This window comes from Patella vulgata, chromosome 7, assembly GCF_932274485.2.
Source record: "Patella vulgata chromosome 7, xgPatVulg1.2, whole genome shotgun sequence".
Lineage (NCBI taxonomy): Eukaryota > Metazoa > Mollusca > Gastropoda > Patellidae > Patella > Patella vulgata.
Window position 1 is genome coordinate 59,780,276 of NC_065885.2, and position 17,013 is coordinate 59,797,288.

The window sequence follows — 17,013 nt, forward strand, 5'->3', positions numbered from 1 at the left end:
TTCCTTACATCTGTATCTGTCTATATGTAATTTGTCCAGATTGCTGAAAGCTCTGTTACCTGACAAGGGGTCAGGAACTCAACTCTGATAGATTATTACAATAGAAGAGAGAAAGAAGCAGCATCATTTATCTCTATGTTGACATTTGTTGAGTTGGGTTTAGTATATATTCATTTTATCATATTGTATGATGATTCGGACATCAATAAATAGTTTGTCTTTGTCAGATAAAGGGTAAAGAAGGTGTCAGAGTATTATTCCATGTACTCAATGCTGTGATTAATGACTGGTCTGGCTGATGTGTTACAGTTTCAACTAGAACATGTTTCCATGGTCATGTGGGCAAAGCATTTTATAAGGATAGAATAGGTGAAGGATAGGTGGTTTACCATCCATCCAACACAAACTAGATCAGTTTCAACTAGAATGTTTCCTATGGTCATGTGGGCAAACCATTTTACATGGAGGAAGGGAGAGATGGTTTATTGTCCATTCGACACAAACTAGATCAGTTTCAACTAGAATATGTTTCCTATGGTCATGTTCGGATGGAACAAAAAAGATAGGTCACGTGTACACATTGGTGTGCACGTAAAAGATCCCTCGGCAGTTGGATTTCAATATAAAAGTAGGCCGAAGTGCCGCTGTCTGGGCAAAAATTTCCTCATAACACACTAGTGTATGCCTGTCTTCATTAGCCCAGTCGGGGAAGAACAGTAGGACATTAAACCCCATTTCATTTCATTCATTTCTTGTAACAGTTTCGTTAATGGCCTCTTTACACTATAGTGACTATAAATTTGATTATTTTATCTAAAACGCAATTCATCTTGATATAATTCAATTATATAATATGCACCCGTATAATTATAACAGTATCGCAGAAAACACAATTAAACCGAGTAACTTTGCTACAAGATAAAAGTTTACATTACTAAATATTATTCAATTCTTCCACGAAGACAAAACGAAATCGTCCAACATATAACAAAATTACAAAAGTAATGAAGTTTGCAAGAAGTAGGTTGTTTTTTTCAGTATTAAATATTATTCTATTTTGCCTCCAGCATTATCAGATAAAAAAAATATCATAAAAATTATAATAGAATTACAAAAATTTGTTTGAGAATTTTGCTTTAAGCATTTATTACGGTCATTTTATGACAGTCTGCTGGCTTTAACTTTAACAGGAATGCATATTTTATTGAAATTCAAGAACCAACCAGAAAAAAGTAAAGATATTTGTGTCGAAGATTTGCATTCAATGGTAATATTTTTATATTTGGTATCCAAGCACTGGGTTCTCTCTTGAACCTCTGAGAAAATCAACTTATATTTCCACGTGATAATTCACATCAATGGAAGTTTCTCGTGATTTACGGTGCCATTAATGGAAATTGTTTTACAAATAAAACGCTACATTGGGACTGATTTTATGTAAACAAGAAGCTGATTGGATTAGAGGTTATTAAATTACCGACTACATTGCGTGATTCAACATTGTAAGAAAGAACAGAAGTCGTATTATCTGTTCGACACTAGGCTCCAAAATACAGACTCTGATGGCTTCTAGCAATGTTGAGAAAGCATACATAATCTGTACAAACTGTTGACATTTAGTAAGATGCCTTCATAGCGCTGTAGCCACCAATACCCATACTATGATGGCATTGATCTATATTGTGGATACATACATACACTTGACAAATTGTTGACATTTTGTAATATGCCTCCAACAACAGACTATGATGGCATTGAGCTATTTTGTGGATGCTTGTACAAATTGTCGACATGTTGTAAGATGCCTCAGACATTTTGTAACGTGCCTCGTAGCCTCCACCTACAGACTTTGATAGCATTGAGCTATGTTTTGGATGCTTACATAATCCATACAAACTGTAAACTCTTTGTAACATGCTTTGCAGCGGATGGAACCACAGTTACTCAGTGAGAAAGGCGCTGGTTCGATTCTTGTTTTAGCCAAGAAAGTTTTGCAGGATTTTTCTGGTGTAGTTTTTTGCCTTTTCAGGGATGTAGGACGGGGGGCCAGCCAAGTAATAGTGTCTAGTCATTCGAGGAAGAGCCAAGTAATAGTGTCTAGTCCTTCGGATGGGATAAAAAACCAAGGTGCCATGTATTTTATTGTGAAGGAGTCCTGTGTTGTTTTCAAAGATCAAAAGATGTTCAATAATCACTGATAATCGATATGTTCTCCTTCACGGATATATATACCAGATAACGATTATAATATAAGCTTACTAATTTATCAAGCCACCTATCAAAACTCAAATCAAAACCAACAATTTATAGCATATCACCACACATTAAGTTCATACTCTAAGAAAAAACAGCCCTCGTAAATATCCTTCCACTTAAGAATTTATTAATTTTTTGCAGCATCAAATATCGTGGAACGGTGGCCATGGTTAAACAGAATCAGCATCTCATGCATACTAAGTAATATAAAACCAGATCTTCACAGCCCATGGCTTCCATGCGATATGCTTAGAAATTTGATAAGTCACTCAAGAACAGCAACTCATAAATACCCTGTCCTTAATTACTTTCCCATATTTTGTGCGTTTGTGAATTTTGATAGACCCATCATAAAGCCGAAATGCTATGAGTCATAGGTATAAAATGGCCAACATCGACTTAATGTAATCGGTCAATAAACTCAAATGCTTTAAAATAGAAATTATTTATTGGCATATCGAGACTAGGGATATATACAAACAGAAATTATTCATCGGGGTGAGAATAAATAGTGACGGATATTCAAAAGGGAATTGTAAAATATTTACAAGCGTTCGTTTGAACATAAAAATTAAAAATAAGAAACATTTCAGGACATAAATTTGTTTGAACATAAAAAGAAACAAATTTAAAAGTTTTCAATAAAAGTCACTTTGGCTTGGTTTTTTTTTTTGTGTTCTATTTTTAATGTGTTTAAACGATACAATATCTTCGAAATTAATACTATTTAAATAAATTTTGCCATAGGCTACAGTGGTTTGGTGCGGTAGTTCATGGGATCAAATCCCATTGATTATAAACTGAAAAAATTTTTCTATATAGAGAGAGAGAGAGAGAAATGGGGTTTAACGTCCACTCGACACAAACTAGGTCATTTCGGGACTAACATATGGTTTAATTTTATTTACATAATTCGCTTGCGCGTAGGGGTCTTTAGCAGTGAGAGGAAACTGGAGGACCCGGAGAAAACCCACGAGGTTGGACAGGCGACCCTACTCCTTGCCACGTACAACCGGGGATTTGAAACCACGCCAGTCGACTCAATGACATACTGTATGATACAGCGCGCACACGCTAACCATTCAGCCATCCAACCCCCCTTTTCTATATAAATGTCTATGTCAAAACAAGAGAGAGAAAGAGAAGCTGGGTTTAACGTCCACTTGACACAAACTAGGTCATTTCGGGACTAACATATGGTTTAATTTTATTTCAATAATTCGCTTGAGTGTAGGGGTCTTTAGCAGTGGGAGGAAACCAGAGAAAACCCACGAGTTTGGACAGGCGACCATGTCAAAACAATCTTTTCTCCATGTCTTCAGTATAAAAAAAAACAAAAACACAGCTTTCATTGAAGCTTGGGAAAAACAAACTACATTACACTTAGGCCAACATCATTTTTAAAAAAGAAAGAAGTTTTCATTGAAGCCTGTGAAAAACCAACAAACAATACATTACACTGGGCCTATATCACTTAAATAAAATTTGATCTTAAACAAATCAACAAGTTTTAAAATAAACAGAGCTAGTGATAGACAGATTAGATGAACACTTAACTAATGGACTCAAAACTTCAAACAATTGCTTACTCAATGTGGCTACCTACAGCTCTTAAAGAATGCAGACAGAATTTAATAGAGACCATCGCTTCATTGGATAGTACAAGAAATCAATGCCTTAATTGGCTTTTGTAAGGTTGTCGGAAAACACCATGTGTCATTTAGCAGACGACTTATTTGTTTTCTCCACAGATTTTTTGCTTTGCTAACACTTTACAAAGATCTGTACGCGGGCAATTTCTGTCTACATGAATTTTGACATTAGAATCACATGACTGTACAATGTGCGAAAGAAGAAGCTCTGTAATTGTGTAAAGACTCGTAACACTACTGGTTCCATCCCGAAGATTCAACCCAAATATTATCCTGCTGAGAACCAACCATTTAAAGGCCCGCTTTAGTTTGTTCTCTCCATGATGGAGGATTTGGCGAGGAAATGCGTCTATTTTCGGATGTGCAGGCAAAATGTCTGTCATGGTTTTTGCCAGTCTTCATTAGTCCAGTTGGTGCAGAAAAGCAGGATATTAAATTTCATTTGATCCCTTGAAAAAAATATGTTATATCTAATCTAAAGCCCCCACCCCCACACCCAATTTCATTTGATCGCTTGAAAAAAATTATTTATATCTAATCTAAAGCCCCCCACCCCACCCCCAAAAAACGGAGTGAAGCAGGAAATCAAATTCCATGTCATTTCATTTGATCTCTTGAAAAGAAAATAAAAAAATAAAAAAATATTAACATCTAATATACCCCGATTCTGAAGAGGATCTAAGAATTCTGCATTTAATATTAAATTGGCTTTTCAATTGTTCCATGTGCCTTCTTTGATCCAGAGGTCATTGTTTCTGTTAACGTTTCAAAAGAAAATGCTCGTTTCAAAATGAACTGCTGTCTGTTAAATGCCATATTGTCTTGGTTGAGTTGAGATGCAGAATTATTTTTTTTCTGGTTGAGTTAAAAAAAAAAATCAATAGGGGGCCTTTAAACAAAAAATTGATCTGCATTTTACGATTGTGCAGCTGCCTCGTTTAAAGACATTCCAATGGAGACCATCAATTATCTCAAACAACAATTAGCCAAACAAAAACACTAACACATCCATAGAAAGTCAAGCCTATTCTCATTGGACGATTTCACATCATTTTACCAAGTGCAGTCTTGAAAGGTCACGAGATATGAAATGGTTGATGCTTTGGGAAAATTTGGAATAAATTCATCTTTTGGGAGCTATGACGATTATGACTAATGTGAGATCAAGAATATTAGATTTTTTTTTAGATTTTTATCAAATGGCCGATTTTCTTTTTATCTGATGATAGTAATTCGCTCATCAGTTACGAACAAAAGTTACAAGTCACAGTGACTTTTTGCCATTTTATTACATGAAAAAAAAATCAAAAAAAATCTAAATTCCCTTTAGACAAAATATCATATGAACAAAAGTTGCAAGTCAAGGTGACTTTTTTGTTGTTTTATTCCTTGAAATTAATATTAATCATGGCTAGTGATTTTTCGAACCACATTCATTAGAAATAGATAAACTGTTTTAGCTAACATAAATTACATGTTACTTTAGAAATCTGACCAAACTTCAAAAGTTAAATTCATTAATTATCCTTGTCAGTGGTGCTAGACGGTGTGCCTGGCAAAAAAACAAGTGTCTAGTCCTTTGGATGGTACAGAAGAGAGAGAAATGGGGTTTAACATCCACTCGAAACAAACTAGGTCATTTTAGGACTAACATATGGTTCAATTTTATTTTATTGATAGCAGTGGGAGGAAACCGGATAAAACCCACGAGGACAGGCAACCCTACTCCTTGTCACGTACAACCGGGGATTCGAAACCACACCACTTGACTCAATGACAGACCTTAAGATTTAAGATGCAATGCAATGTGCACGTGTTACGTGTTAACCATTCGGCCATCCCCCCCCCCCCCCCCCCGGGTGGTACAAAACCAAAGGCCTACCTGTGTACTCGTTGCTGTGCATGTAAAAGAACCCTTATCAGTTGAATTTAGATGAGCAGTAGGCTGAAATGCTGCTGTCTGGTCAAAATGTTCTTTATAACACAGTGCATGTAATCCTGTCTCAATTATCCCCGATAAACCCCTTTTCATGGTTAAGTCTAAATATTATGACCAACTGCAGATTTCATCATGGTCGTGAGATGTAAATAGGGTTAGGGCACATGATTGTTGTCTAGATTGTGGGTTAGGTTAGGCGGTAGGGCTTGGTCTGTTCACATCTCATCACCTTTGACCAAATCTGCAGCTGGCCTTAATAGTTAGATCTAACCCCATTATATTTCATTTTTATTTCTTGCACAATGTAATCAAAAGTGAATGTTTAGAAATACTTTCATTAGAAATTTGCGACCATATGCTAACTCACATTTTTCTAGAAATCAATATATATGATAAATTGTTTATTGACCATCAGATAACATTAATGAACCATTATATAATATCCTTTATACAAATATTTAATTTCATTATTCATATCAAGAATGTATTGTTTTTGATAACTTAACAACCAATACAATCTTAACGTCATTACAACATTCTGCTGTTAATGTGAAAATACGGCCCTGATTTGTCAAGTGTCGCTATCTAATGCCGTCACGTTATCATTGTGATTACCGCACATCGAGTACTAATAAGGCTTTGATTTATTCAATTATTTCACGATAAACCGTTGTATTTGTCCACATTAAATAAAGACAGATGGCTAATAACCAATGAAAATCAAACAAGTTGTTTAAAACCGATGGTAGGAATGACAGCTACCTTATCACTGTTATCTCCTATTTTAATTAACTATGATTGAATAATTAAAAACTGTTTATTGAAACCACTTCTAGCTTGGATTCAAAAAATAAAAAGACCAATTTACAATTTTTTCCCACTTGTCAAATCTCAAGTGATATTACACCGAGACGCCATTTAGCTAAAATGACGATAAATGGGTGTATCGTCTCTTATCAATTGATAATATATAGTCCACCAGCGGAAGTATTCTGACACTCGCCAAAAGACTCGCAGAAATATAATTAAAACAAATAGATTTTTGGTGGAAGGAAATTAAATTATTTCAAAGCCATCTTCGAATAAATCTCGATGTAATTTAATTGTTGGTGAGACGTTCAGACATGGAAGTCTTCTGATTCTATTAGCGAGGTACAGGATGACTTTTTCTCTCACTTAATTCAAATAGACGCTGGACTCGGCTACAAACAGATTTTTGGTTCCTATCCCTATTTCTTTAATGTCCTCTTAGCCCAGATACTATTCCTGTCACTGGTTCAATGTTTTTGGTTTCACAATGAAAGACAAATTCATAATAAAATTTATGGGGATTAATTAATTGGACGAGAACAAATGACAGAATATTTTTTCATGTCTTTGATGTTGAAAAGACAAATTTATCAATTTTTAAGTGACGACAACAATGATAATGGAACTGGGGTTGAATGTCGCACCACAGTAAATTTAAGACTGACATGCTTTAATTTCATAAGTTTACAACGGGCCAAAGTAAATTTGAGACTAACAAAATTATGTTTAATGTCACACATTACCAATTGACACCATAGTAATTTTGAGACTAACAAAATTATGTTTAATGTCAAATATTACCAATTGACAATAGTTATTTTGAGACTGACAACTGTTTTTTCTGATATTTAGTACTGGAACATGCTCCAAACAATTGGGAGAATCTTGACCCGACAGCAGCATTATATCACACTCTAAGTCAAATTATTGAGATTTAACAATTGTTTTTCTATATTTACTATTGTATCATGCTCTTTCCATTTGGTAGAATTTTGCCCAGGCAGCAGTGGTCTGCTTCATTTGGGATCTGTTATACAGGTACACTACTGGCTACAAATGTTGATTCATGCGGAGGGAGGGTATTTTTGTTCCATCCGACCTACTAGACATGACAACCCCCAAGAAGCCCCCCCCCCAAAAAAAAATTATACAATTTTAGCAAGTCGATACTTCAACCCACACTAGGATTGATGAGGGTTTGATGATTAAAAAATAAATTCTTTCTGTATGAAAAAAAAAAAAATAAAAAATTTGTGCCAAGTATCTGAGAGAAGGGCAGGTATAAAGAGATGAGTTCGATGGGATGCCATTAAGTGGGAGATTGATTGAAAAGACACCTGTCAGACTACTAATTGGAGGTGTGTAAAATAAATTGTTGAAAGCTGTTTCTATATATCAACGTTCACAGATAGCTTTTTACGAAATGTAGCGAGTCAGATGCTAAAACGAGAGTCAAAGCTGCGTTTTTTACGTTAGTAATATGCTACTAATGTGCCCTCATGTCTGCAACAACTCTGAGTACGCCAATTTAAGAACCAAATATCGCTTGGGTTTTTTTCTGCCACCTGATTCGCTGCTAATATTTCGTATTATCTCGGATGGTTCTAATAAGAATGATGGTAATAACACTGAAATTACTAATTACTGATTTATTTTTAAATGGTGGTTATTTTTCTAATAAACCCGATGATAAAATCTGACATCTATTATCTGACAGTTTCTTCAATGACTAAATTTCAGGTGTCAGGAAAAAAAAATTAAAATGATAATTGGAAAACAGTACTTTCATGGCACAGAGAGAGAGAGAGAGAGAGAGAGAGAGAGAGACCAACACATGAATCAATTTTATTTCAACAATTCGCTTGCGTGTAGGGGTCTTTAGCAGTGGGAGTACACCAGTGGACATGGAGAAAACCCAAGATGTTGGACAGACGACCCTACTCCTTGTCACGTACAACCGGGAAATCAAAACCACACCAGATGACTCAATGTTATGATACAGTGTGCACATGCTTATCATTCGGCCACCCAACCTCCCACACTTAAAACTAATTGTGTTACAAATAAGTTACTTTAAAGTACATTCATCTCAAAATGTTCATCATTTAAAAACAAATGTGTTGAAAGTCAGAAAATAAACTGTAATCATTGTAACCAAGACTGACAGGACTAAAGGAGAATAATATCTCATTATTCCCTAGTTATTTAAAACCAGATATTCACACCTAACTGTCAAAATAAATTAAATTATCCATTCTCTAGAACTACCTACATTAAATCTATTAACCATATCCAGTAGGACTTGTGGAGAGAAAAAATATTCTGATATCAGATAACCAGAGTTAAGAGATGTCAGGCTAAAATTTCACGGGGAAATCTGGCAAATATCAAAATTTAATGGTTGATAAAACGTGTAAATGGAAGATCGAGAGAAAGAGAGGCGAGAAAACACTGCGATTTGTTACCTCGTTGTTAAACAATGTACAAAGTCGATTTGTATACAGTCTACACATGTCCATTTATATATTACATGATGGAATTCATCAGCAGGCGGTATGCACGCAGGAAGTTGGTGAAGTACGTTTTAATACTGAACAATGAACTGTTTACAGAAAACATTACTCAAATGTTTGGGCAAACGTTTCAGGCTATTGAGCAAAACAGCGTTATCAAAACACATGAGCTTGCGGTAGCTGTGGCTTCTCAAATCTAAAGGGGACCACAGCGGATCAGTGAGTAAGGTGCTGCATGGGGCTTGATCGGTGCATAAAATTAGGATGTTAAACCACCTTCATTTCCAAATACTGAGATAAAGGGACAATAACACTCTTGTTGGCTTGACAGCTCCAGAAAATAAATAATAGCCTTATTCTAAGTACTAGATGTGTTAGTGTCCTACCTGTTGTGTAAATTATCCATTAAATTCTATTTTACTTGTCCAGAGGGTTCAAAAATATTTTTAAATCCAAGTCACATTTGAAAAGGTTTACGTTAGGCTTTTCAAATCATTTAGTTGAATTTTTCCAATTTTATAAATTAGGTGTGTTAAGATGAAATTTGTATCATCAATTAATTGGAATATTGTAAAATAGTACAATTTGTTGACCAGAAAAAAGATTAGGACATAATAGTTACAACAAGAGTGGTATTGACCCTTTAACTATACATACAGGTAAGCCGAGAGAAAGAGAAATGGAGTTTAATATCCATGACACAAACTAGGCCATTTCGGGACTAACATATGGTTCAATTTTATTTCAATTATTTGCTTTCCCGTATGGGTCTTTAGCAGTGTGAGTAAACCGGAGGACACAGAGAAAACCCACGATGTTGACTCAATGACAGACCTTATGATACAGATAGTGTTCACGTGCTAACCATTCGGCCATCCAACACCCCCATTCTATATAAGTCATGTGTTATATGTGGAATATGATAACATTTACATGTTCTATATTGCTAACATCATACCAAGAAATCAAGAAAGCAGAGGAATATCTTAACACTAACATGCTATATATTACTAAAATCATACCAAGAATCAAAGAAAGCAGAGGAATATTTAATATTTTGTGTTGTTAAAGCGTAAAATGTTTGGTAAATTAAGCCATCCATACAAATTGTCTAAACTTAGAAAATCTGTCAGTCGTTTGAAGCAAAACGATTTCTTTTTTTTTATCTCAAGTAAAAATTGATCAATCAATTGGAGGAAATCGTGTCCAGCCTTACAACAGGGAAAAGCTACCAAATAGATCTTTCATTAGTGTAATAAAGCTTTTCGTCCTCTATACAATGTAAGAGATTAAACGACTCATCAGACCATGTTTGGCCATCAACGTAAATAGTGTAATGACTGTTTGTATTGTAGTACTAATACTGTTTAACGTGGAGTACCGATTGTCAACACAAGACAAGATAACTCCACTCAAATATTTTTTGATCTGGTTTCAGCTTTTTTGATTCCTGTGTCAATACGAGCTTTGGTACGAGAAAATCTCAGAAATTTACTTCTAATCATTCTGGCCATATTTTCGGTTTGCTGAACGCTGTATTTGTTGATATTTTACCCTTTAAAGCCAGTGATCCATATTTGATGGATTTTGAATCAGAGAGAGAGAGAGAGAGAGCGAGAGAGAGAGAGAGAGAGAAAGAGAAAGAGAGAAATGGGGTTTAACACAAACTAGGTCATTTTGGGACTAACATAAGGTTCCATATTATTTCAATAATTCACTTGCACGTAGGGGTCTTTTAGCAGTGGGAGGAAATCGGAGGAAATCGGAGAACCCGGAGAAAACCCACGAGGTTGGACAGGCAACCTTACTCCTTGTCACGTATAACCGGGGAATCGAAACCACACCAGTTGACCCAATGACAGACCTTATGATACAGCACGCACGTGCTAACCATTCGACCATCCAACGCCCCCGAATTTTGAATCCATTACAAACTACAATATTGTGAAAGTTGGATCTCTAAAAGCAATAACAGTCTAACAATGTTTCAGTTCCAAAGATATGATGAATTGAAAATTTTGCAACATTCGACACCCACCTCAGCCGATATAAACAAACCAGTGCCACCTATAAGTGTTTGGGTAAATCTTCTAGTTCTTGTTTATTACAGATTTAACGTCCAATCCATTAAATATGATATTATGGACAGGTTGATTTAATTAAATTATTTACACTTAAAGGCTTGAAAATTGGTAAAAACACAAAATATAAAGTCCTTGTATTTCAAAAAGTCACCTTAAAACACACTTACAAAAGAGAGGGCGGGTCATCGGTAAAATCTTTTGATGGGCCTCTTTTAATCCAGTTGAATCCAAGCCAGGACATCATCTTCTGATGTTTTTTTTTAAATTATCAATTTAAGTAGATTTGAGATTGTCAGTAGATTAGGTGTCAGAAGGATTAGAAATTGTCTGAATGGTTAGCACGTCCGTGCTGTATCATAAGGCCTGTCATTGAGTCAACTGGCGTGGTTTCGAATCCCCGGTTGTACGTGGCAAGGAGTAGGGTCGCCTGTCCAACCTCGTGGGTTTTCTCCATGTACTCCGGTTTCCCCCCACTGCTAAAGACCCTTACGCGCAAGCGAATTATTGAAATAAAATTAAACCATATGTTTGTCCCAAAATGACCTAGTTTGTGTTGAGTGGACGTTAAATCCCCATTTCTCTCTCTCTTTCTCTCTGATGACAGACCAACAGCTTTAAGTTACTGACACAATTAAGTTTCTTCAGCCAAGCCTTTCCATTAATCTCAAAAGATTTTCTTTCATTTTATATTTTGTTAAAACCTATCAACTCAAATGTAGCGTTCTTCAAAACTCAAATTATTTCTCTGCTTCAGGGAAAATTGGTAATTTCAAAATTTAGTCAATTTAAATGTTGTTTTTTTTTTTCTCTCCAAAATTTCATTTCCCTGACTGTTCAACCGTTATATTCCATTTTATATTGGTAAATTTTATACATGTATATATGAACGCCATCTTCGTAACGTTAAATTGGTGATTTTAATAAAGTTCTTGATGAAGTCGTACAAAAACCTCTGATAAATTCTTGCGATTTTTATCATGCCATCAGACAGCAATCATACATTGTATTAGCTATTAAAATCAGAAAAATTTCTTTCCTTTAGACGTGATAGTGAAAACGCTGACATTGCCACCGGGAAGCCATGTCATGGCAGCCATTTTAAGAAATCTCAATTTTCTTTTCTGCAAAATATATTTAACAATTTATGATCCGAGTTCAGATTTTTCATATTTTTTCTGTAAGTCATGACAACTGGAACGAGAAACTGAGAATTTTATTATGGAACTAAGTTTATTAGTATTGCATATCATCAGCCGAGAGGTTAAAGACTTTCCCATGTTCCTGACCCAAGTGGCAACTTTTTCCCAAACATCAAATAATTATGAGCGAAATCGCAACCAGTTTTTTCATTACGTAAATCATGAATCAACACACTTAATAGTTTCAAAATCAATGAATAGCCAATGTTTTACGACTCGCTGGTTTAACATGTATATTGATGAATATTAGGAATTATTCCACGAAAATAAACACCCCAATCAAACTGGTCAGATCGTATTTCACATGCTCAACTTTCATGCATTTTGAAGATTGAATTGATAGCCAAATACTTTTCACCGAAGCAAGAAATATGATTAGAATTATTGACCAAACAGACGACTGGACTAGACCGTGGAACCCAAGGTCCATTATTTTTCATTAACTTGTGTATTCAGGTCGTGTTTTACACCATCATGACTTAGTCACTATGTACATTTCTTTATCACCTTCTCTTCTTTCATTTATCTCCTTCCATTTTTGTTTTATTGATTTGAAAGGGTTACTTCATTACCATAAGAATCTGTTAATCCTACTGGCGATTGCCAACTTAACATCTAATATGACAAGACAGAAAACACCACGGACGATACCACACAATCCGAGTACACGACATTCGATTTGCTTTTACGACAAATTACAGGAAATTATTAGACAACTTTTCCTGGCAAACACAACTACTTTATCTAACAAGAAAAACATTCAAAAGACAATTTTTTAAGCTTTTTTGGTGGGGGGGAGGGTAGAGATAGAAAACCAACTAGGGTTCTTATTTAAAGAGGCAGGATGATAAAAGGCCAATAACAATTTTAATTTTATCCAAAAAAAGGGAAGAATTAACGTTAATTAAATAATATTTTGGAAGATAAAGGAGAGTGAGAGAAATGGGGTTTAACGTCCACTCGACACAAACTAGGTCATTTTGGAACTAACATATGGTTTAATTTTATTTCAATAATTCGCTTGTGCTTAGGGAGGAAACCGGGCGGGAAAACCACTGAGGTTGAGCAGGTGACCCTACTCCTTGTTAAGTACAACCGAGAAATCAAAACCACATGTGTGGCATCCTTATACATGTTAATTATGTGTGGCTCGATCCCTTATGTCATATTAATTATACTTGCATAACATTAATATTCTTGGGGAGAGTGATATAGACCCTTTAAAGTTAAAAGATTACATGTGTATATTCTGTGTTTAATCAGTCGTGCTGTCCCTTTAAAGAAGCGTGCACATGTTAATTACGTGTGATTAATGACTTGCCGTAAACTATGAATTATGGTAACTGTGACAGATTGTCTTTCTTTTTCTGTACAAAAATTCCTGTTTCTTGGAATAAATGCATGTTGGTTAGCCAATTAACTAGGCTTTACATTTTACGTAGAAATATTCGGATTAATCAACATAATTGAGGGTTAAAAAAGGAAATGAAATTGGGTTTAACATTCTGTATCAATTGGACTAATGATGATGGGTATATGTCATGCTATGAGGTATATTTTGCCTAGTTGGCATTTACTCTTATTCCAATTCTGATCGGGTGTTCGATCCCTGCATTGGCCAAGAAAGTTCATACAGATTTTCTCACGTGGTTCCTCCTTGTCAGTGATGCAGGACGGAGGGACTGACAAGGACAGCTGTATAGTCGTTCGGATGGTACGAAAAACCGAGTCCCGTGTACACATTGGCATGCACATAAAATATCCCTTGACAGTTGGAATTCGATATAAGAGAAGACCGTAGGGCCGCTGCCCAGGCAAAATTTCCCTCATAGCACACTGTATGGTGTATGCCCGTCTTCATTAGCCCAGTATAGGAGCAGAACAGTAGGACGTTAATCCCCATTTCATTTCTAATTTCAGTTCTAATTGTCAAGAGTTCTTTTAGGTGCCATGTCGTTGGTTCTGTACCACTGACAAGGGGAAAACCACACTTGAGAATCCAGAAAAACTTTCTTGGCCAATGCCATGATCGCAATAATAAAATTCACAGTTTCTCATTCCATTTCTCATGACTTACAAAAAAAAATATGAAAAATATGAACTCGACCATAAATCTGGGACCTCAGCCAGTGCCATACTCGCTGATCCACTGTGACTCAAGTAAATCAGGAAATGAAGTGTTGTGCTGTGTGGGGGTGGAGGGTGGATGTCAGTGGAGGCAAGCTCCATAGTAGTCACCAAAATAAAAACAGTACTAACCTGTTCTGGTTTGAGACCAGGGGGAACCCAGGTGTATTCCTCTAGCGGACAGCCGCTGTCATCGTCCGACGTCGAGTTACGTTTAGCATCGTGAATCAGGCGTTGAATACTTCGATCTTGATCACTGCCGACAGACATATCGTGTGTCTCCGGTGGACATTTGCAGTGACGGCAAATTTTTCTGAAAAGACAAATAATGAGTTAAGTAAATCTGTCGTGATAACTTTCTATAGAATTATATACAAACAATGAATAAAAGATGTGGAAGGAGGACGGCTGACATTATCCGTCTGCATGAAAACATTAAATGTCTTACACAGTTCAATTCACGATGATAATAGCCAGTTGAAAGAAAACATAGGCAGTTGTCAGGACAAAATAGAAATTGTTTAAGGTCCATTTATTGGCATTGACTTTCCATTATCCTCCATCTACAAGACTAATATCCTGTTGTGTGCCTCGTCTGCTCACGGCACCGTTCGTATTTGGTCATGTAATTTGCCATATAAGGTCAAAGTGTTGTGTATTCCATTATACATAATCGCCAATATTAAAGACCCAAGCCTATACAACAGACAGAGAATATAACCGATCTTCGATTCTTCGATAATAACCCATACACACGCCAAACATATACCACCAAAGGTCAAGGGTTATAATCTTTAGTTCTGCTGTTGTCCTCAATTTCTATCTATCACTAGTCAGATCAATCAACAAGAAAATCTGATTACGAGTCTGTAAAAAAAACATTTTTACAAGCAAACACTTGGCTTACATAACACTATCTGGCAAGTATTTGTATTCTACTGGAGGATTTAATGGAATATCTAAAACAATATCTCCATTACAGCCATTCTAGAACTTCTCTCACAAGTAAGTCTTTCAACACGCATTAGTATTCCATCCCTATAGCATTTTCCTATTAACACTTTATCCATATTGCTTTATTTTTTTTCCTTTTCTCACTCGCATAATATCAATCGTTATACATATATATTTCACAAGACAGGTCTATGTGCACGTCTCTTGCATTGAGAGGACTTGTGCTACTGAACAAGACTGTCAGAAACACACTCATCTAATTCTATATATAAATAATGCCTACAGGCAAATAAAATAAAATTCAAATATACTGCCTCACTACCAGACTCCGACGTCGTGACAAACATGTCCTTATTGCACCTGTTTATGGGAAAAAAATGTGGTTTAACATCCTACTGTTCTGTACCAACTGGACTAATGAAGACGGGCATACACCTTTCAGTGCGCTATGACATAATATTTCCCGGGGGAGTGGTATTTCCGTTGACTCTTCATCAAATCCCAACGATCAAGGGATCTTTGATGTGCACGTGGCATTTCCGTTGACTCTCCGTCAAATCCCAACTGTCAAGGGATCTTTGACGTGCACGCCAACAAGTACAGGGCTTGACCTTGGTTTTTTTTACCCATCCAAACTACAAGACATTTTTTCTTGCCAGACCGTTACAAGAGGAAGCCAAATTATAAAAATCCCAATGAAATGTGAAACATTTTTTTGTACATACCTATCAAAATAAATGGAACCTAATATTCACAGATATGAAACTAAAAAGGTTTAGCAACTATCTTACACTCCAGTTGATCAATTTTAAAAATCCAAATATTTGTTCACATGTAATTATATATATATAAGTTGTCATCAAATATCCACCATTTTTACTACAACACAAGACTTGAAACTAAAGGTTGATGAGTCCAAGTATTACAGTGTGTGAAATAGCTTTATCTAACGTCCGCTTCTCATGAGGTGATATTTCAGACAAACCAACTATTACAGAAAGAACTTTGTCTTACATATTATAAAACATCCTAGTTTTGACACTAGTTCAGCTTGTATGACATTCAACAACTACAGACCATCATCAGACAATCAGTTTATCAGCCACTAAAACAACCAATTAATTGATCAGCTCCTTCATATACATACACACACACAAAACATAATCTGGTAAATCCTTACAAGTCCTGCATAAACTTGATGAGTTACTCCCTGTCTTCCGATCTGTTGTCTTCTATATTATAAATAATCCCTTGTAACACATGTCTAGAAACATAAGTCCTTTTTTTTTTTCGAGGGTTAAGCTTTTTTGGATCCCCACTGTGATAAATACCCTAAAATATCCTTTCAATAGGTGAAAAGACCATGTTAACTCTCCCTTTTTCTAAAGCTCTGGCTTTGATCCTCAGCTTTCTATGTCATTATACATACTAGCAGCTTGTGCAGCATGTGTGGTTATATTGAATAGAGAGACAGAGAGA

At 35.7% G+C, this 17,013-nt stretch overlaps 1 protein-coding gene across 2 annotated transcripts in view; it reads right to left on the reverse strand.

Moving 5' to 3' along the window:
- LOC126827525 (prickle-like protein 2) overlaps positions 1–17,013 on the reverse strand; it is a 119,289-nt gene that overhangs the window by 15,759 nt on the left and 86,517 nt on the right. For both annotated transcript variants that reach the window (XM_050556967.2, XM_050556969.2), the window contains one exon: positions 14,713–14,893. In XM_050556967.2, the coding sequence (XP_050412924.1) occupies positions 14,713–14,893 (181 nt within the window). The remainder of the gene's footprint in view (positions 1–14,712; positions 14,894–17,013) is intronic.